General features: G+C 43.7%; 1 protein-coding gene across 1 annotated transcript in view; it reads right to left on the bottom strand.

Annotated features, from left to right (window-relative positions):
* Positions 1-312: 312 nt before the first annotated feature.
* The window catches only part of Rpa1 (replication protein A1), a 49,498-nt gene continuing 28,267 nt past the window's right edge, over positions 313-21,543 (bottom strand). Inside the window, exons 6-17 of the mRNA XM_051180024.1 lie at positions 19,815-19,925; positions 18,348-18,480; positions 17,095-17,197; positions 15,393-15,461; positions 15,073-15,265; positions 14,788-14,927; positions 14,329-14,477; positions 11,983-12,115; positions 9,034-9,210; positions 6,010-6,117; positions 2,599-2,685; positions 313-1,149 (exon numbers count right to left, since the gene is read on the bottom strand). Coding sequence (XP_051035981.1) covers positions 1,051-1,149; positions 2,599-2,685; positions 6,010-6,117; positions 9,034-9,210; positions 11,983-12,115; positions 14,329-14,477; positions 14,788-14,927; positions 15,073-15,265; positions 15,393-15,461; positions 17,095-17,197; positions 18,348-18,480; positions 19,815-19,925 — 1,502 coding nt within the window. The 3' untranslated portion in view covers positions 313-1,050. The remainder of the gene's footprint in view (positions 1,150-2,598; positions 2,686-6,009; positions 6,118-9,033; positions 9,211-11,982; positions 12,116-14,328; positions 14,478-14,787; positions 14,928-15,072; positions 15,266-15,392; positions 15,462-17,094; positions 17,198-18,347; positions 18,481-19,814; positions 19,926-21,543) is intronic.

Below are 21,543 nucleotides of genomic sequence, written 5' to 3'. Positions count from 1 at the left end.
ATGATGCATTTCAGGGCTGCAAACGTTAGTAACAATGATCTCCAAGCCTCAGTCTAATCTCTGAGTTTGTAATGAGTTAACATCTCTCCCTAGTGATTATTTATTACGAAGGCTAATTAATTGCTTTCCAGTTACAAGAACCCTTTATAGTCAAAGAAAGAATCCACAAACAAAGATATACTGTTTATTCAAACAAAGCAAGGGAAACAAAGGGCTTCTCTCTAAAATTCTCCCTAACTAACATAGCTTTAATCAAAGATGAAATAATACAAAAAAAAAAAAAAAAAAAAAAACAGGTAAAGATGGTACATCAGGCAACCAAATGCAACATAAACTGAAGTGAAAACTCAAGCAAAGCTTTCTTTGTAGTTGCCTCGGTGTCCCTAGGGGATGGCAAGTCAATGCTTATCAGCCGTCCTCAGAGAGTCAATTTTGATTAATATCAGACCCATCTGACTCAGTCTATTAAATCTATTAAACCCTGAAGGAAGGATGGTCTTCAGATATTAACGATAGGCTTTTGATTAATAATTCTACCCCTTTGCCATTCCAAGCACTAACGACCACGTGGTACCTCTGCAAAGCGTGAGCCTTTGATTCCAGGAAGACACCCCCTAAACACCTGGGTTCTCCCCCATTCTCAGTCTCCCCAGGAGGAAACTAAGACATAAAGGTGCCACAGATGGAAAAGCAAACCCCAAGTTACATAATTTACCTCATTATCCACAAAGTGCGGTCAATTACTTGTGACATAATTCCTGTTTGAAGGTAACAAAATCTTAGTAAATCCCACAAAAGCCTGAAGACAGGGGAGGGGCTGGTGTTATGCTACCTGCCAGCCGAGTGCCGGCTCTGATGGTTTACATACAGCCCTCTGAGCACAGTCTTTTGCCGACCAATGAGTCCCAAGAGGGTCCCAGACAGGCTGCCAGTGTCCCCTAGAGGCTCTGCACTGTGAGGCTGTCACAGGGTTGTCACATGGGGTGGAAAGAAAGCCATTCTATTTCCGTTCTTTACTTCCGGCACTGGCCATCAGAACCACTGCTCACATCATATGTTTCTCCTGATGTTCATGATCAACCTTTTGGCATAGTCTCTGTAGTCCACGGGCTTCACGTCCATCACAGTGGCCTTAATTCGAGATTCATCCTTTGAAAAGAGAAAAGCCTTTTGTGAGTGGTACAGCCTGGCATTGAGTGGTGGAGATAACCTTCTTTGCTTCAATGGCTTCAATGAGTCCAGCAGGAAGAAGGGATGTGTAGAAATTCCCATGGAGAAAGTACTGTGAATTCCTGGAGGTGGGTCAGTAGCCAGACCCCCTTTCTACAGACCCTCTGCCCATCCTCGGCACCTGTGCTCAGACTGTGCTCCAGCATCCCACTGGAGTGGACACTGGAAGGGTCTCTAGTCTCTATTGTCTTTATATGGTGCAGTGGGAACCCAGAGCAGATAGGTAACTTGCCCTAAAAGCTTACTTTCATCCATAAAAAGCACGGGCAGTAGCAGGAAATCTGGCTGCTGCTCCAGCTCTGGGCAAAGTTACCGACCTGCCCTTCACCATCCCTGTCCAAACCAGGAAGAGAGAGAATAACCCTACAGTCTCCCTTAACCCACCAACATTCAGTTAACACAACCACCAAATAGCTGTAGGCTCCAAGCTGATGGTGGCTGCAGGGGAGCTGGCTGAATTCTTATTCAGCTTGTCTCCAGGAACTAAGCAGCATCTCTGACCCAGAACAGGGTGATGCGCAGACGCACACAAGTCTAGCTGGGGGCCTTCATGTGTCCACATACTAAATGTATTGGTCTTTACAAGTGTCAGACTGCCTGGGCCAGAATCTTGGCTCTGCCACTCCATGACTGTAGGTTCAGAGGCTCATTCTCTGTATGCCTAGATCTTTCCATCAGTAAAAATGGGCAACAAGAGCTCTAACACAGAAGGTGCTATAAGGATCAACAGATAATAAATAGATGGACAGGGACCTGTCCAGTAAGTGCTGTTTATTATAACTATGCAACTCTATGATATTAGGGCTAATTTATTTATTTTTTTAAAGATTTAATTATGATGTATATAGTGTTCTGTTCACATGTATGCCCACAGGCCAGAAGAGGGCACCAGATATCATTGCAGATGGTTGTGAACCCCACCATGTGGTTGCTGGGAATAGAATTCAAAACCTCTGGAAGAGCAGGCAATGATCTTAACTGCTGAGCCATCTCTCCAGCCCCCATTAGGGCTAATTTAAAGACTTGTCCAGGTACTTTCACCTGCATGAAGTATTTGTTTAATATATTGATTTTTAGAACCTAACTTGTGGGAAATAAGTTAGGTTCACACATCATCTTTTTTGGAAGTACAGAGATAAGGAAAACTTCTTAAGGCTGTAATAGAAAAGGCCATACTGTCTTCTCCCCAGAGTGTTCAGATAAGACAGCAAAACCTGAGTTGGCTTCCAAAACCTGCACACAAGTTGGTAACAGCACCCAAGTGCAGGCTGGTTCCACAAGCGTTCACTCCACAGGTCTCCACACGACACTAACACTGAGCTGCTGCTATTCCCAATACAGCCCTTCTACCCCAGTAACCTTACTTACATTGTAGGTCTCCAGCTTGACCCTGATTCTGAATGTAAATGATCGGAAGTTGGCATTCTGGAAAACCTCTTCAAACGCCTGCTCATTCTGCAAAAACAACACATGCCAACTACTGTAAAAGACCTATTAAACTGTTGGAAAGACTGAGAAATTATCACCCCAGAGGGATGAAATTTCTTAGGAATGACTAATTTGTAGGTGTTTTATCACATAAAACTGTTTAAGTAGAATTTTATTAAAAATCCAAACACTTTCCTTAGGAGTACAGTTTTCCCTTCAGTATTGATTTGCAGAGGCCTGGACCCGGGAACCCTACCTCCAGTGGACACTGAATTCCAAGGATACTCAAGTTCCTTACGTAAAATGGTTGTTTACACAGAACCCCCCCACACCCTCCTGAATGCTGTAAATCACCTGTAGATTACTTATAATACCAAATATAAATACCATGAGAGCTGACATGGACTGGTCGGTGAACAATGACAAGGAAACATAATCTGTACATGGTCAATAAATGTGCAATTTATCACCCAAATATTTTTGATCCCCACCCGGCGGAATGTGTGGAACTGAGAACAGACCCTATTAAACTCACAGAAGCAGAGCCCTGGCTGCAGTGCTAGGAAGGGGGGGGGGGTGGGAATCTGCTGCTGAGGGTTCAGGGCCCCAGGGTGGGAAATGGAAATGTGGGAAGATGGACAGTGGAGCCAGGGGCCTGACTGAGACCTTGAATGTGGCTAATGCCACTATGAATTTCAAAATGGTTCTACTAGAAAAACAACATATACCAGTATTTTTATGTTATTTTACCACAACTAAAACTTTTAAAATATTCTTAGGAAACACATTTAAGATTGGAATATTCATGAGGGAAGAACCCTGAGGCCCAGCATCTTACTGTGAATTAAGAAGTTGGAAGGACAGGCTGGAGAGATGGCCTAGTGGCTCTTTCGAAGGACAGGAGTCTCCTTCCTGGAAGCCTCAGGGTGGCTAACAGCCACCTGTAACTCCAGTTTGGGGGATCCGGATGCCCTCTCCTGGCCTCCTCAGGCACCAGGAAGGAAAGTGGTGCGCACATATACATGCAGGTAAAACACTCATATACAAATAAAATAAAAATGAGTGGGCAGGGTGGCACACGCCTTTAATCCCAGCACTCGGAGGCAGATGCAGGTGGATCTCTGTGAGTTTGAGGCTAGCCTGGTCTACAAAGAGAGTTCCATGGCAGCCACCCATGGCTACACAGAGAAACCCTGCCTGGAAAATCAAAACAAACAAACAAACAAAATAAAACTGAGTAGGGCTGTGCCTGGTGCATGCTTTTAACCCCAGCGCTGGAGAGGCAGAGGCAGGGAGATCTTTGTGAGGTCCAGGGCTATACAATCTCAAGTTAAAAAAAAATAATAATTAAAATTGCAAAGGCTGGGGAAGCTAGGCAAAGTGGCCATGCCTGTAATCACAGTCTTCTGGAAGCAAAGGCAAGAGGATTATAGTGAGCATGAAGCCAGTATCAATACAAAGCAAAAGAATTAGACAGGAAAAGCATTACAAAGAAAAATGTCCAAGTTATCATATACTTAATCCTTCAGCCTGTGTATTTGTAGCTACTGACATGTTAAGTAGGTGGATGAGTGGGTGGAGTGGGCAATGCCAGGAAAAGGCTGGAAGACTGACTCCTTCCTCTTCTCACACTCCTTAAACGCTATCTGATTTTGGTTACTTTATTGTAATTTTTTAAAAAGCTGGCTTTTAGTTTGGGGGTGTGGTGGGGCAATAAACTGGGATATTCAGCCTGATTCTGTTTTTAACTTTTGAGACCACGTTCATTAAGTTGCCCAGTTGGTCTTTAACTTGGCATTCTCCTGCCTCAGACTGCTGAGGCATAAAATGCATGAATTTAAAACTTTACATAAAACTAACAGTTCATATAAGCTAAGTACTCCTGTAGGTCACACAGATATGAAAACAGACTTATCACACAGACTTCTTTTTGTAGATGTTATTTGAGAAAAAAAAAAAAAAAAAAAAAAAAAAAGTCATTCCTTGGATTTTCAGCATATAAACAAAATAATGCGTTAAATCTTGAAAAACTCAAACTGGATGCCATTACTCTTTAGGCCTAAGGGAAGCATGGATGCACACTGCCAGAGCACCATGGTTCCTGAGGGAAGTCCTGCATGCCCTCATTCACCAGCGAAGAACAGTCAACTATAATAAGCTCATAAAAATCCTGAAAAGCTGCCCGGAGCCTGCAAATCTGATATGAAAATAGAGGACCAGGCAAAAGAGATAAAAGACTATTGCACTTTAAAAGTCAATTCCAGTTATTTCTGTAAAAGGACGTCGTTGGACTATTTTCAGGGACCTCATGGATAATTTAAAAAGGAGTTGAGGGCAGAACCAAACAGAAGCGAGGACAGAAAGAGTAAGAAAAGCACATCAAAACAAATGGTAATTTTTCTTTGTGGTCTTTACAAGTATCCAACCAATATGGAGGAAATGAGGGAAAAAAAGGACACTGTATGTCAACAGATGACAATTTCTACGGCCTAGAAAGTAAGGTTCTTATTCTTTGTTTTAACTCAGCAAGTATCTTTTTCTTATATTTGGCATAATCAGAAACCCATTCTCTGCATTAAATAAGTCTAATGTATAAAAAAGCAAATTAGTAAAGGTAAAGTACGTTATTTAAAAAATGTTTGTTTTTACTGAGTGGGCGTTCATGCTACATACAGGTGCACACATGGAGGCCAGGGGACAACTTTACGGAGTTCGCTCTCTCCCTCCACCTTTCACATGGGTTTCAGTCACGGAACTCGGGTCCTCAGGCTTGCACGGCATGCGCTTTACTCACTGAGCCATCTTAAGGGTCCCAACACACACACATACACTGTGTTGCTATGCAAGTCCAGGCTATCCCTGAACTCACTATGTAAACTAGCCTGGCCTGGAATTCTGGGCGATCCTTCTGCCTCAGCCCAAGTAATGGAACAACAAGTAATGGAATCACCATAGCATGTAAAGTGACCTTTAAAACAAAGGCACTCTGTAAGAACCCCCTCTGACAAACTGAAATAGCAAGTACCCCAGATGCGCACTATTCTAAGGTCTGACTCAACTTTCCCAAAAAGTGTTTATTAGGTTAACAAAGCAGACCCAAGCTCTGAGTTATTTCAGAAGACCCCTTGTAGCTCTAGACTGCAGGCACGCCAGCTCTGATGTGTAAAAACAGTAGCGGGGACGCAGGTGATCTGTGCTTCTTCCCACAGCTGCTTTATGCTCCCTGGTGCATTACCCCTTGCTAGATGTGCAGTACAATGAGAATCACATACAACACTCAAAGAAGTAAGCAAGAAACAGCTCAGTGGTGTAACACAAGTACTATCACAGTGCTAATAAATTCGTGCCAACCTTCTCTTTCAGTTCCCCAAGGTACGCAGTGTTCTGCCCAAGGATAGCTTCCGCAGACTCCTGGAAACATGTCACCCACTGATTCTCTTGAAAGTCTGCAACATTTACCTAAAAAACACAACACACTATTATTTTAGCAAATAATTAACAAAAGAAAGAAACACCAATGAGAAGGGAGATTCCCTTTTCCTACTTAAAGTAACTTGCAAGAACTTGCAAGGGAAAGACATAGATACACAGCCCCTGACTTCCAATGCTTTGACTGAACGGTTCCCCTCATGAAGTATCCTGTTTCAGTCATCATTTTTCATTTTTAGTACAGTATCCAGTAAATCACACAAGCTGCTTGGCACTTTTATCATAAGGCAGGTTTAGCTGTGCAAATGTTCTAAGCACACTGAAGGGATTCGGGGTTAAGTTAGGCCCAACTGCTAAGTGCAGGTGATGCTTTGCCAGTCTTTTAAAAGCTGTGATAGATGCCATGGTAAGGAGTTTCAAATGTAGTCTAGCCCAGTCTTCTAGAGATGCAATTTCAGACCTCAGGAGTCGGGTCAACTAAACTCCCACAGATGCGGAAGCATGCAGTTAGACTATTATGCTCCTCCCAATAAATACAAAAGGCTTCCAACAGTAATAGTGGGCTCTTTTCATTTTATTTTACTTACTTTTATTCTTTCTCTCTCTACACCTGGCATCCTTTAGTTTTTTTGAGACATCATATAATGTAACCCAATCTGCCATCAAACTTGCTACTTAGTCAAAGCTGGCCTTGAACTCCTCCTGCCTCCACCCTCCTCCCGCCCCCACAAGTGCTGAGAGTACAGACATATGCCACCACGCTCAACTACTTTTTTTTTTTTTTTTTTTTTTTTTTTTTTTAAGTCTTACTGTGTAGTCAGTCTAAACAGGCCCTACTTACAATCTCCCTGCCTCAGCCTCCCATGGACTGAGTTCACACTTACACCTTTTTTTTTTATTTACAGTATGTGTTGTATTATATGCATGCAGGTGGAGGCCAGAGATGGACATTGAGTGTCTTACACAGTTACTGTCCACATTATCTTTTGAGGCAGGGTCTCTTCGTGAACAGCGCTCAGCAACTGGCTAGGCTGATGCCCAGTTAGCTCTGGCCTAAGCCTGTGCTACTTTACTTGGATGCTGGGGATCTGAACTTGGCAGGCAGGCAGGCAGGCACTTTATCCGCTGAGCTGTCTCTTAAGACCCACTGCAGGACGATGGGGGTTGTCCTTCTGTATATATGTTTCTCTTACTGGTTAAGGAATAAAACACTGTTCGGCCAATGAGGCAAGAAAATAGGTAGGTCTAGGAGACAAGGACAATTCTGGGAAAGGTAGCCGGAGTGAGCCGGCCACACAGTCTCGATGCTGCCGAAGGAGTAACAACATGCCGGGGCATTACTGGGTAAGCCACAGCCTTGTGGCAATACATAAATTGAAGGAATGGGCTAAATGCTAGCCAATTAGAAGCCCTAGTCAACAGTTTCATAACTAATATAGTGTCTGTGTGTCTATTTGGGGCTCAAGGGCCACAGGACCAGCCAGGACAGAAAACACTTCACAACAGTAGGCATTACAAAAATTTCTTTTTTCTTATGTACACTGGGGTTCTGTCTGCATTTATGTCTGCGTGAGGATGCCAGACAGTTGTGACCTGATGTTTGGGTGCTGGGACTTGAACCCGGTCTTCTTAGCCACTAAGCCATCACCCCAGCCACACATTTTGAATTTAAAGAACTGCATGAGATGGCTCTAAGTCATTACTGAGCAACAGGTAATTTCAGAGCCAATGTTAAAGACTTTCAACCAGTCACCAATCTCCTAAGCAACAGAAACAAATGGCATGCCTCCCAGTGGACGTGAGGGATAAATTAATTAGTGAGAACCAAGAAAGCTTGCTGAGCCGGATGGGCCAAGAGGCCAATGAGCCCCAAGAACAGAGTCCAGTCCTCACCCTGGCATACTGGTTTTGTTTTTTGTTTTTTCACTCTAGCACTATTACCATTTCAATGACAGTCACACCCCCAACCCCAAATTATTTTTGCTTTATTTTATTTGTTTTTCTAAGACAGGGTTTCTCTATGTAGCCCTGGTTGACCTGAACTTACTCTGTAGGCCAGGTTGGTCTTGAACTCAGAGATCTGCCTGCCTCTGTCTCCCAAGTGCTGGGATTAAAGGCCTGTGCCACCACTGCCTGGCTGGTGTTTGGTTTCATTCATTCATTCATTCATTCATTCATTCATTCATTCATTCATTCATTTATTTTTGGAGACTGGGTCTCTTTCATGCCCCAAGATAGCCAGCTGGTCTTGAACTTGCCAAGTAGCTAAGGATGACAGAGACGTGTCATCCATTGAGCTACAACCCCAGGCTAATGGCTGTAAATCTAAGGCCTATACAGTCTTCTCCTCACTAAAGTGGCTAATCACCAAAGGAAGTAACAAACAGAACAGAAGGGCATTTAAACTGACTCCAACTTTTCAGAGTAAACAACTTCACACAGCTGTAATATTGCTGATTAGTTCTTCAGAATAAATTCCCTGTAGGTGGTTTCTGCATTAGGTTTTGGGCACATTACTTACTGTCAAATCAAATCACACCAAAGCAGAGTTTAAAAGAGCAACGACTGCACTCTGGCATACTCCTCAGTCAACTCCACAGAGGTCGAGACAAACAAGAGTACCCACAAGAAAACCAACACAGGCACAGCAGTGAGGAGGCTAGCGCCACCAACACAGTGACTGCACACCATCACAGAGGGCTGCCATCGGCGAGGCAGCTTTTGGGCACAAAGTTCTCAGGAGCACGATACTGCAGGTCAGCCAGGGCATACATAGCCCTTACTTACTTCCTTATTTACAGAGAAGCAGCAAGCTCCCCAACAGGAACCCATCTGTGAATTCCTTCCTACCAACAACCAGGGCTCTACCATCGCAACCCCCAGGGTTTTGTCCATGTCAGTCAATCAATGAACACCATAAAGTGTCTCACTAACCATTCTACTCACCGACAAGATCATTCGATATTTGAAGTTGGGGAATTCCCGGTCACACTTCTCACAGCGGTACAACCCATTCTGCTGGTCAATCACTTTCTTATTGCAGTCCTGGGTGGGGCAGGCCTGGTACATACAGTTCTCTTTGCGAAGGAACACCACCGTCGCCACAGTGCTGAAATAGTCCGCCTATGGGAGAAAAGTGTCACAGAGGCCCAAATCAGCAAGCTACACTGGGGCCTGGGGGCCTGGAACAGGCCACTCGAAGCCATTCTTACTTGCAAGTGGTAAAAGTGATGTGTATCCTAGTTCCCCCGTTCACAGACCAAATACCGAGAATTGTTCATTCTGCACTTGGTACAAGCAAACCCATAGCACTCAGGGCTCCCCCCTTAAAGGTGGAGTCTCACTAGCTAGCCTTGAATTCACAGAGATCTGCCTGCCCTTGTCTCTAGAGTGCTTAGCCACCACACCTGGGCACATAATTCTTTTTTATTTATTGTTTTATATGTGTATCTCCATGTGTATGAAGATCACATGCATACTAATGCAGGCAAGCACATTCCACGGAGTGTTTGCAGAGGCCAGAGAACAACTTCCAGGGACATTTCTCTCCTTCCATGGTGGTTCCAGGGAACTCAAGTTTCCAAGAGATCAGGCTAAGTGCCTTTAACAGCCAAGTCATCTTGACAGCACATACTATTTTTAAAATATATGTATTTATTATGTGCATGTGTGTATATGTGTTTTTGCATATGTATACAGATATATCACAGTATGTGCGTGCAGGCCAGAGGACAACTTGTGGGAGCTGGTGATCTTCCTTTACCATGTGAGTCCTGGAGACTGGACTCAGGCTGTCAGGCTTGATGTCAGGGATCCTTACCCACTGAGTCACCTTGCTGGCCAACCACATAATTTTTTTTTTTTTTTTTTTTTAACCATGTCAGTGATTTCTACACTTATTTTTAGGGTTCAGTAAGATTTTCCTGTGACAATCCAGAGAAAATCTTTAGGCCCCCAGAATTCATGTAGTCAGTCTGTACTGCCTGCTGCTGTGGGGCAAGACAACCTACAGACAACATGAAGGTGGAGGAGGATCCAATTAAAAAAAAAAAATGTTTTTGAGACAGGGTTTCCTCTGTGCAGCCCTGGCTTTCCTGGAACTCACTCTGTAGACCAGGCTGACCTCATAATCAGAGATCCACCTGCCTCTGCCTCTGGAGTGCTGGGATTAAAGTCATGCACCATCACTGTTCAGAGCAATAAAATTTTTTTTGACAATAATAGACAGCAAGTTCACAGCCTTGACCAGCAACTCCTGGACCAAATAAAGTTCAAGAGAATGTCAAAGTACCCATGACTAAGACCATGTAAACAGGAGTCCCTACTAAGTAACGGCTCTGGGTGGATCTGCTTTACCTCTGGATCCCACAAGCTCTCAGGCATCCATGTTTTGGTTCAGGTTCAGTGGTGCTAAGTAACTGCAGAATCCAGAATACCCTGAATTCAAAGCTAAGCCCTGGCTATCCTGGAACTCTCTATACAGATGAGGCTGGCCTCAAACTCAGAGACCCACTTGCCTCTAATGTCCAAGTGTTGGGATTAAAGGTATTTGCCATCATGTCTGGTTCACAATGGGTCTATCTGATGTCATTTAAAGACTGTGCTGCTACCTAGTTTAGACAGCTTTAGGGCTGGGGGCATAGCTCAGTGAAAGAGCTTTCCTAGTACGCACGAGGTGCTAGGTTTAACCCTCAGTGCCACAGAACTGAGTACTTAAGTAGGCCTGGGGTGGGTGGGTGGAGAGACGGATCTCCTGTTAAGGACCCTGGCTGCTTTTGCAGAGGAACCAAGTTCAGCTCCCCAGCACCCACATGGTGGTTCATTACAGGGGATCTGATAGAGCTTCTTCTGATCACCACAGACACCAGCCACTCATTTGGTTTACATTCAGGGAGAACATTCATACATATAAAATAAAAACATTAAAAAGAAAGCAAGCTAGAGCCGATATGCCAGCTCACGGAGGAAAGCACTTGCTGTCAGGTGGGATGACCTAAGCCTGGTCCCTGGGACCCACGAGGAAAGCTGAGTTTGAATTCCATACACTGCAGTAGAAAGGGCAAATAAAAAAATGACCTTAAAAAAAATGTAAAGAGAAAGCTGTAGAGAGCTAAACCTTAAAATGCCTAAAGAGTCTCTCTCTATTTCTAGGTAAGATTCAGACCTGATGCCTGATTTAACAGGATAAGCGCAGACAGTGTCCTGTATGCTCAGTTCTGACTACATACTATCTTTAGTTTAAGAAAGCAGCTGGCTGACAAGAGAAACAGAATCTAGCCAATGTTTAATTCTCAAGATGTTCTCTAATAGTATTATAAATTGCTGTGGATGACAATGATGGATCGAGTGCACAGTGAAAAGAGACAGTAAGGAAGAAAACCTATATTGTATATGATGACAATAAAGGAGCCGCAGCGAGTGATACTTAGGGAGCACAATAGAAATAAATGATTCAAATATCCAGCAGAACACAGGTTAGGCCAACAGAAAGCAGCAACTAAAGTCAAATACCAGAGCCAGTTCTTGGCAGGACAGCAGCCTCTCCATCTACAACTCAGGCTCAAACCCACAGATGCTGTCTGATTCTGACAACCTACATTACACTCTGCTCAGATGCCAACATGAACGCGAGGTCAGTTCACGCTACACTGCAAAGCCTGGTCACCACCATTTCCTCGGTATCCAGAAACTTGTCACACTCTTCTGCCTCACACCAGACGCCGCAATACAGCCCTCAGCACACACAGCCTCTATACTGGCAGTGACTGAGACTCCAGTAATGAGGAGCAGTAACTGGCGCTCTGGCACCCCAGATGAGAACACAGCCCTGAACTAGCACCTGAAAGCACATTTAAAAACTCTCTGTGCTTCTGTGGTGTAAGAGACGTGAGGTACCTTGTCACCCTGGCCCAGGTTCTCTGATTTAGCCTCATACAAAGTTTTCCAGTTGGTGTTGCTCCCTGCAGTACCTCCACTCCTGAGGTCAGAGATGGAAACACCATCTAAGGCTTGTCCTTCTGAGTCGAACCTAAAAAACAAAACAAAAAAGCAATGGTGACAGGAACTCTGCATCCTCAAATGTGCTGTCTGGATATACCAGCCACGAGCTCTGTCACCAGCAGCCCCCACCTGGGTCCCAGCACACCTTAGTCCACTGAAGAAACACAATGGCCATTCTTTTGATCTCATTTGTTTTGACCGCCACCCCCACCCCATCCCATGGTCAAGACAAACAATGCCAAAGTACCACAGACCCCCTCCTCCAAACTGGGCTGCATGTTAAAAACTGTGAACAAAGTCAGCAACAGAAGGCGACCCTGCTGAAGTCCCCTGCACTTCCAGCCTTCACCTCAATCACTGAAATGAATCAGACGAAAAGGGACATTTTTGTTTTATGAGTTAGCCAAAAATGTTTTCACAGTAGAAAATCTTTTAAGCCTAATCAGTTATAGAATTCAACATACTTCATCAGAAGGCATTATCTGCCGTGTTGGATATTTGCTTTCTCAGTGTGAATTTATTTATGCAAATATCAAGGTTAATTCATTTATGTAAAATTATTATTAAAACTGATCACACATCTTGACCATCTATTGGCTAATCTGAGGAAAACAGGCCAGGGAGAAGGTAGCACGAACATGCAAGAGAGCAATGAGCTTGAGATTAAAAACATGAGCTGGGTGTGGTGGCACTTGTCTTTCATCCCATCCCTTGGGAGGCAGAGGCTGGATCTCTGAGTTAGAGGCCAGCCTGGTCTACAGAGTGAGTTCCAGGCCAGACAGGGATACACAGAAAAACCCTGTCTCAAATGAACGAACAAACAAACACAAACATATCAAACACCCAAGTGGTAGGCAATTAAATGCTAGCCACATGCAGAACTGACTCCCTAAAAAGAGACCACTCAACAGAGTGGCTGCTGCCCTAGGCCTCACTGTGTCAGGGAAGCAGCTACATCCGTCATAGGACAAGAGTCCACAACTGGTTTCACCACTGCTAGCCGTGAGTTTACGGTCTCAAAAACTCCATGTAGACATTTACCACCAAAGGCAGCTCATCAAGGATCAATAGAGCAAGGAGACGGGAGCCCCTCTTATAATAAAAATTCCACTGTTAGTGCTGAGATCTAAACGTCGCTAATCCTTGCCTGGGTGGGTTGTGTGCACTGAACTTGTCCTAGATCAATGACAGGATCTTTTGTTCAGGAGACAGAAATGCCTTTTTGTGTTTTCTGTGATCACAGTTGCTGACAGTAAAATATGAACACCTTAATGTGGGCATGCAATTAACCTGGAGTTGTGTTCAGAGCCTGGAAGAAAACCAACCAACAAAAACAAACCAAAGACACGATTGCTTCTAGTTAGACTATTATGGGATTCTGTCATATAGCGCAATGCTAGTAGCTATCAGCACCGTTAAATAGATGGATGCAGGCCACTCATGAGGTTGGCTTAAGCCATACAGACACTCCAGGAGATGCTCTATCAAATTATTCAAATATTATTGTTACTGGCATATATCAGATTCAAAACAAAAATGAGGAATATAAAATGAGCTAGCTATTCTTTGAGTCCCTAAACCCTAAGCCACCCTGGAAACCCCACCCCCCAGCTTGGGCTGGGTAAAGTATTTTCTTTGCCCACATCAATTCTTCCACACGACATTCTCAGGATGAAGTGCTCTTCTAAGGCAGAGTTTCAATGCCCTAAAAAGCTAGATACAGTGTGGGGATTTTAACAAGCTCTCCTGTCTCTTGAGTGCTTCGGGAATAATGATGTAACGCCAACAAAAAAGCCCATTGTTCCCACCATGCTTTGACAGTGTCCAGTGAATACACACCCAAAAGAGGTGATCAGCTCCAGAGCGAGAAAGTACATTCTACCCCCACATCAGCTGCCCACAGCTCAAACCTAGGAGAGCAAAAGATGCTCTCAACATATTCCTCTAGCATGCAGCTGCTAAAGCCTTTCTGTTGGGGGGAGTGGGGGGGGGGATCAAGGTCAGCATGCAACACTTACATTCTAATTGCTTTCTCTGATTCTCTAGGTACATCAGGGGATTAAATTGGTCAGTATAAGTGGCATTCAGGCCACCATCTCAGAAGGCATAAGGCCTCTGAGAAATGCATGAACCACTCTACTCAATAGCAAAGGCTCGGCAGAAGCTCAGAAGCCGATGGAAACTAGCCCTTCTCAAAGCCTGAGCACATGTAAACACTTAGCCAAGGCCCACAAAACCTACCATCCACGGAGCTTATAGGCCTCTGGGATGTCAGGATTCATAATGATAGTGCTAGACGATAGGACAGAGAGGCTCCGTCCACCAAAGTCAGAGACCCGGGCTCCTTTGATAGCCATCACAGGCTGTCTAGAACCATCAAACTTGTTGGCCTACAAAGCAAATGCACACAAGCATCACAGGGAGGAACAAGGTACAGTCAGCAGTAGAATGAATACTGTCGATGTATGTGGACTTTTTGTAAGACAGACCTAACAGTAACGAACCCGCTTAGCCTTCCAGGAAACCAATCTTCTCCACCTTCCTGAGGTAGAGTAAGGGACAGCCCACCAAGGGAAGCTGAAGTAAGCGATCATCTCACAGAGTAAGTGCTAGACAGGCCAACTCTGTCCCCCTGCAGCTAAAGCCCACAGCTCAGAAGGACAAGCACCCCACCCATGGACTGTCAATGCAAGGACTCACGTCTTCTCCCCACAGGGTTGCAGTCACCACTTTCCCTGACATGTCCATCAGATAGATATTTCTCTTAGCAACTTCTCTGTTGTTAGATTTTACTGTGATTTTTGTTGAATCTTCATAGCTCTTGCAGATCCCGATTATGTCTGAAACACAAAACAAATTGTAACAGCACAGATCAAGGCCCCTCTTAAAACACAACCAAGGGATGCATGGCAAGCATGTTCAGTTGTACAGCACCCCAAACACTGGAGATATAATCACACTCTTCACTCTCAACCCTGGACGGACCTACAAGTGAGTCTTTAGACTTGCTCTCCAGGTCACCGATCCCTGTGAAATCAAACTGAACTGTGGGTAAGTGATGGCCATCTTCACAGAGAAGGACAGAAGTCTCATTGTTGAAGGTCATCTCGTAGTCATTTTTAACAGCTGAGAATTGCTTGTTAGCGATCTTCAGAGTGCCCTTTGAGAAATAATACACCTGCAAAAGAGACCAAGTCAAGGAATGCTAGTCAGCCCATCAACACCCTTACCCACAATGCAACCTGCCAACTGTGCTTGTGGCACTTACTGGCCAGCTTCTTGGCTCTGACTCAACTCGGTCTTACCTTGTTCAGTTCAATAAGGGGAAAGAACTTGTCCACCTGGTCATTGAAAGCAGTCGCTCTGATTTCACCCTGCAAGAGCAAGTGAGAGCACATGAGAACTGCGCTGCTAGACACCTACTCTGAAGAGTGAGAGTCGGCCATTCTGGCATTACGATAACATCTGTAGCAGCACTACAAGTGACCCAAAGGGCTGCAGACAGCCCAGAAACCTACATATACTCCCACACTTTCAAGCCATCGGTTTTGATAAAATGAGAGAAGTTCAACTAGCTGAGCCCTTAGGCATGACTGAACCATCTAAGTTAAAAATGTAAAATAAGGAGGCTGTCAGATGGTTTGGTAGATAAAGGCAAAATGCAAGTGCAAGCTTGGTCACCCAGTTCGATCCTCAGAACCCATGTAAAGGTGGAAGGCCACCAAGTTGTGCTCTAGCCTTTACACATGCATACCCACACACACAAACTAAAATATTTTGTAAAATGTTATCTAAAACATTTTTAAAAGGAAGCCTTTAATATTCCAATAATGAAAACAAAAAGTTCTGGGTCCTGAGTGACAGGCTCAAAGCCCACAGGAAATCGTGCTGAACCCCAATGATTCAGCAGTCTTCCTTATGCCTGCAACCTAAATGATGGGTTACTTCACAGTCAGGAGCTGTTGCCAAAAATGTTCTAACAAGTCATGCTTTCAAGTTGCTCGAGATTTGATTTCACTGTTACTCTTTTGTCAGGCAATATGTTAAGGTTGGGTGGTAAGAAACCTAACTAAATGGTTGAAATCTTACCCAAACAACCTGCAGGAAGTTAGTTTCCAATAACTGAATCTACCACCAGAGTTAAGAATTTGCCAAGCTATACCACAACAAGAGGAAGAGGAGGGGGAGAAACATTCAAAGTTCTGACCTCACTAGTATCATTTTGTTTATTTTGTATGCATGGGTGTTGTGCCAGTTGCACGTTTGATGCTTGAAAGGAGGCCAGGAGAGGGTGCTGGACCCCTGAAACTGGAGTCACAGATGGTTATGAGCCACCATGTGGGTGCTGGGAATTGAACCCAGGTCCTCTGGAAGAACATCTCTCCAGCACTTGCATTTTGCTTTAAATAAAGCGTTATGTGTATGTAAGGACAGAAACCATCCCCACAAAGCAGTCAAAGCTTGGAAACTGTTGCCCACCTTCTGCTGGAGGCAAATGCACTCACTGCTCTTTAGCAAGGATCACAACCCAGGATACCCAGCAATTAATTAGAGCGCTGCAGTCTCTCCAGCACATGAGGCTATTTACAGTATGCTAACTTGTATTGTTACAAAAGCTCTCTGTTAGGAAGGAGTATTTGATCTGATGTTTAGCCCTATCCTCGAGAAAGCACCAAAAATCTACAACAGCCAGGTGGTGGTGAAGGTGGGCAGTGGCAGCATTAGCAGCACATGCCTTTAATCCCAGCACTAGGAAGGCAGAGACAGGCGGATCTCTGAGTTCAAGACAGCCTAGTCTATACAGCTAGTTCCAGGATAGCCAGAGTTTACCAGAGAAACCCTTGCCCCCAAAACAAAACAAACTAACAAACAAAATAACTACAATAGATGGAAAGCCACAGTGACAACCATATTTCTTTCTGCCAAACTGGTATTTGCCACTGCATGGGTCTCAGAGCTGAGCCCAAGTCTTGAAGGCCAACACCTTCCCATGTGTCAAATACTCACACTTTCATCTACAAGTTCTATAGAGAAAAGCTTCCCTTCCCCTCGGGAATTGCTCCAAGTACGGATCTGACTTTTGTTGGTGACACGGGCACAAATAGTCCACCTAAAAAAGCAAACAAATGACGTTAGTGTGTGTAATCTTTCTTACTTGGACTAAAGATAAGCAGAAATCATCTTCCTGTGGCCTTTCTTCTCTCATGCAGAGTTTATCTGTCGATGCTAGCTGTATTTTAATCCAGCTAATTAAAACCCCAAGATGACATACAGGTTTGACAGTTTACAGAATAAGCAAACAGTAAAATATATCAGGTAGTTTAACACTAACTCATTCTCCTGTCAAATAAGTAAATTTATAAACCTTCTCCCTTCCTCAAAAAACATCACCAAGGCAACAATATCCCTTTAATGAAGGTTCCAAGAGAAAAAAAAATGCAGTTATACCAGCAATTATATTTTGCCACCGTTTTCAATTATAGGGACTGACACAATCACTATCAAATATCTGCCTCATTTCTAATGCATGACAAATATAAACACAAGCCTACAAAGCATGGCATTCATGGGCCACCAAAGGAAACACTACCAAGTGGTATGACCCAAGAGAGAGACCACTAAAAAGGAGCCCCAAACCCGAAACCCTGGTGCCATCTTGAAAACAGAATTTGAGCACACTGATTTCCTCACTTAGAATTTTACAGGAGAAATTATCTCCCACATTTTACCAAGTATTGCAGGATAAATAAGAACCCACCTTAAAGAATTCTGGAGGGAAAAAAAAGCCTGCTAATGTTCAATGCTTTAATTAATTTATAATGGAAAAAGTAGTATCAAAGAAATTCATGTTTGGGGCAAATTAATGTGGCTAATACAAATTGGACAGATGATCTTAGCCAAATAAATCATAGTAACAAGTTTTGAACTAAAAGTCGTCTATTTATATGAGATAAATTGTGAATTAGCACAAATACATACAATTCCTAAGCCTATCTGTAAATAATTTAAACTTCAAATTTTTCAAAAATGACAAAACCTCCATAGGCTATGGCAGACTGCTACTTTTACCATTTTTATTTTTTTATTTTTTGATAAACGTGTTAAAGGTTGTCACAATTTGTATCTTTTAGCTCAAAAAAATAAGAAAGACATCCTATGTGGTAGCGACCCAGAAGTTTACACGAAGTCCATAAGAGCTCACAGTAACTTCCTAGACCATTTGGTAATGGGTCCCACCCTTGTCCTATGCGACAACTCACTTGGATTGGTAAGGGGTGAGGCTGGCGATGGGTACCACTTTGGACTGTGTCCCTCCTGAAGGTTGCAGCAGGCCAGTTCCAGCAGGTTTTCCAAATGGCTTTGAGGCACCATACGTCTTAGCCATAGTAGAACCTGTATAAACACACCAAGAAAAGGGCAATCATTTCATTTTTCTTGAAGTGTAGTGCGTATGTGTGTGTACTGTGTGACATGCTATGGTACGTATGTGGAGGACACGTGATAATTTCAAAAAACCCAACTTTTTTGAAACACATTCCCTTTGTTATCTTTCCACCGCATGTGCCAAGTTAGCAGCCCATAAGCTTCCAGAGATTGGCTTGTCTCCACCTCTGATCTCCCAAAGGTACTGTCAATAGAGATGCTCTTGCTACTATACTTGGCTTTTTATATGATATGGGCACTCAGGATTTGAACTCAGATCTTCATGGTTGTGCAGCAAGTGCTTTTATTCACTAAGTCATTTCCCCTGCCAGACAACCATTCCTTTGCTTAAAATTAATTCTCATTATGGCCATGCCACAAGAAAGGATAGACACTAACTAAGGACCCAGGAAAGGACATCTATCGCCAATGTGTAATCTCAATACTGCTACAGGGTAAGACAGTCTAGGATGAAATCTACAGAGCAGTGTTCAGTTAGGAACAGAGACTAAAAGCCAATTTTTGGTCAAGATACAAAGCCTAGTACTGTGATCTCCTTGCTTCCTTTTACCAAGCTACACAGCTGTCCTTCATGCAAAAGGAGCACAATCAAGGTCTACTGACCAATGAGATCCTTTCTATCTATGGACACTATTACCTATAAAGCTTCAGCTTTCAATGAACAAAATTCTAATTTCAAATCTCCCTCCTATGCCAAAATGCTTTTCAAAAATATTTGTTACTTTTCACTCATGTATGTACATATGTGTGTCTGAGTGTGCCGTGTGTGGGTGCCTACAGGGGCATCAGATCCTCTGGAGCTAGAGTTACAGGCAGTTGTGAGCTGCCTGACAGGGGATCAAACTCAGGTCCTTTAGAAAATCAATGCATGCTCTTAAAACTATTGAGCCACTCCCTCTTTCCACACACCTACCTCCCCCAAACCCTTTGAGGCAGGGTGCCACTAGGTAGGCTTGGCTGGTGAACTCCTGATTCCCCTGCCTCTACCTCTAAGTGTTGGCCTAGGCTACTGTGCTTAAACCATGAATTTTGAAAATTTCAAGTCTCAGAGTAAATTTTATTTTATTATCATTATTATTTTTTATTTTTTTTTTTTTGGTGGTTCAAGACAGGGTTCTCTGTGTAGCTTTGGCAGGCCTTGAACTCACAGAGATCCACCTGCCTCTGGTTCCTGATTACTGGAATTAAAGGTGTGTGCCACCACCGCCTGGCTCAAAGTAAATTTTAAAACATTCTTTGGATCTCCGACCCATCACTCCTGATACTCTTGAGTAACAACTTACCCATTCCCAAGCTCCCACTCTGTGGCTGGGGCTTGCTGACTGGTGGTGTGGCTGCCTGGGCTGGAGCTGGGGCTGGGGCTGGGGAAGGGGCTACTTGTTGCTGCCCATGTCCTGGAAATCAAAAGAAAGGCTGTTTCAGTGCAAACCCAGTCAAGAGATTTCAATGAGAGTAGTAAATACCCTAGGAAACCCCACTCCTTTGGTCTTGGAGGGTCAGAATGCACACCCAGTGCCCAGATGCACACCAGGCATTTGCAAAGGGCTTGCTTGCTTTTTTGTCTGTGTATAGTAAAGGTTGTTTACATTTACCTTTTAACTGTTTAGAACTGACAGCTTTCAGTTTTAATGAGGTTCTCCCTAATGCCCTGCCCATTTCTCCAGCAAGAACCCGCAGTAAAGTCACTGGGCTGAATCTGGGATACCACCACTATTTCCATAGCAACAAATCGATGTCATCAACAGGACCTGGTATTCATGGCAGGATCTATCAGAAGAGAAAGCTGGGTGGTAAGGAAACCTAAAAGCAGCTCAATTGTCCCTCAAGTGCTTCAGCTTCAAAGAAAAAGGAGACGCTCAGAAAGGATTCTACCCTTTCCCCCCAGACAAAGCAACCTTATTTTGCAACTGACAGCTGGTGGAAAATATGAGTTGAAAGAGTTGCAGGTACCGTGAAGTGCTAGGAACTGTCACAGCAGGGAGAGATGAGAACGGAGTTCAGAGGCGGCCGTGTCAAGGCAACAGGGAGATAAAAAGGAGGGGAAATGAGCATGTCTCTCAAGCAGAAAATAAGAAACACCACACTGTGAGAGTATGTATTTGCCCTTCACCCTTTATACAAATGTTTATGGAGTTGAAGAATGTTACAATTGTAAATTGCATACCCCTATGTTTTAAAAATAACTAATTTATGAGTTGGAGTTCATCTCTGTGATTGGTTCTTAAGGCCAAAGTCAGCCTAATTTGGGCCACTCACCCAGAGCACCCGCCTGCAGCTTACAAGGGCAGCTAAAAGATACACCCAGAAGGCCCTGAAATATCTAACGTGGTGAGCACAGGTGGGGAATCTCCCCCTGCACTGTGCCTATCCCTTCTCCAATGCCTCCAAGGTCCTAACTCACCAGGCATGTTACATCCCCATTTAGTTCGTTTTTTCCCAAAATTACTCTTAAGTGGCACAGGGAAATGAGATGTAATTGTGCCATTAGAGGCAAATACACTTAGCATAAAGTTTAAAAGATTCAATAGAACTGATTATGATTGAAATTCCTTATTTACATAGGAAAAGGGCACAGCCTAACTGACAACGAAACCCTGCACAGATTGTTTAGTCTTTCCATTATGCTAGGATTTACAGTCATAAGACATGGGAAAACTGTGTGGAAATCTATCTTGTGAGAAACACATAAAGATTTTTCTTTGGAGACAGGGCTTTTCTACATAGTCCTGGAATTTGCTCTTTAGAGCAGCAGGCCTGCCTCCGCCTCCCAGTGCTGTGTTTAGGTTTTCACCACCACCACCCAGTCCAGTTGAAACGTCCTAAGTGAAGCCTTTTAAAATCAGCAAGGAAAAGAGAAGTTGCTAGTGAACAACATGGAAGGAAAGCAGTTAAAAAAGTGTATGTTTACTTGCATCATAAAACATATTATTAAAAGCAACCCCCTATCTTCTAGCTAAATTCTCTCCTTTAAAAATATTTATTTCTGCTTGCATCTGTGTGGAGGTCAGAGGA

Source organism: Phodopus roborovskii, unplaced genomic scaffold (genome assembly GCF_943737965.1).
Source record: "Phodopus roborovskii unplaced genomic scaffold, PHOROB, whole genome shotgun sequence".
NCBI lineage: Eukaryota > Metazoa > Chordata > Mammalia > Rodentia > Cricetidae > Phodopus > Phodopus roborovskii.
The sequence above is the reverse complement of the archived record's forward strand: the minus strand, read 5'-3'. Positions and strand labels throughout refer to the sequence as shown.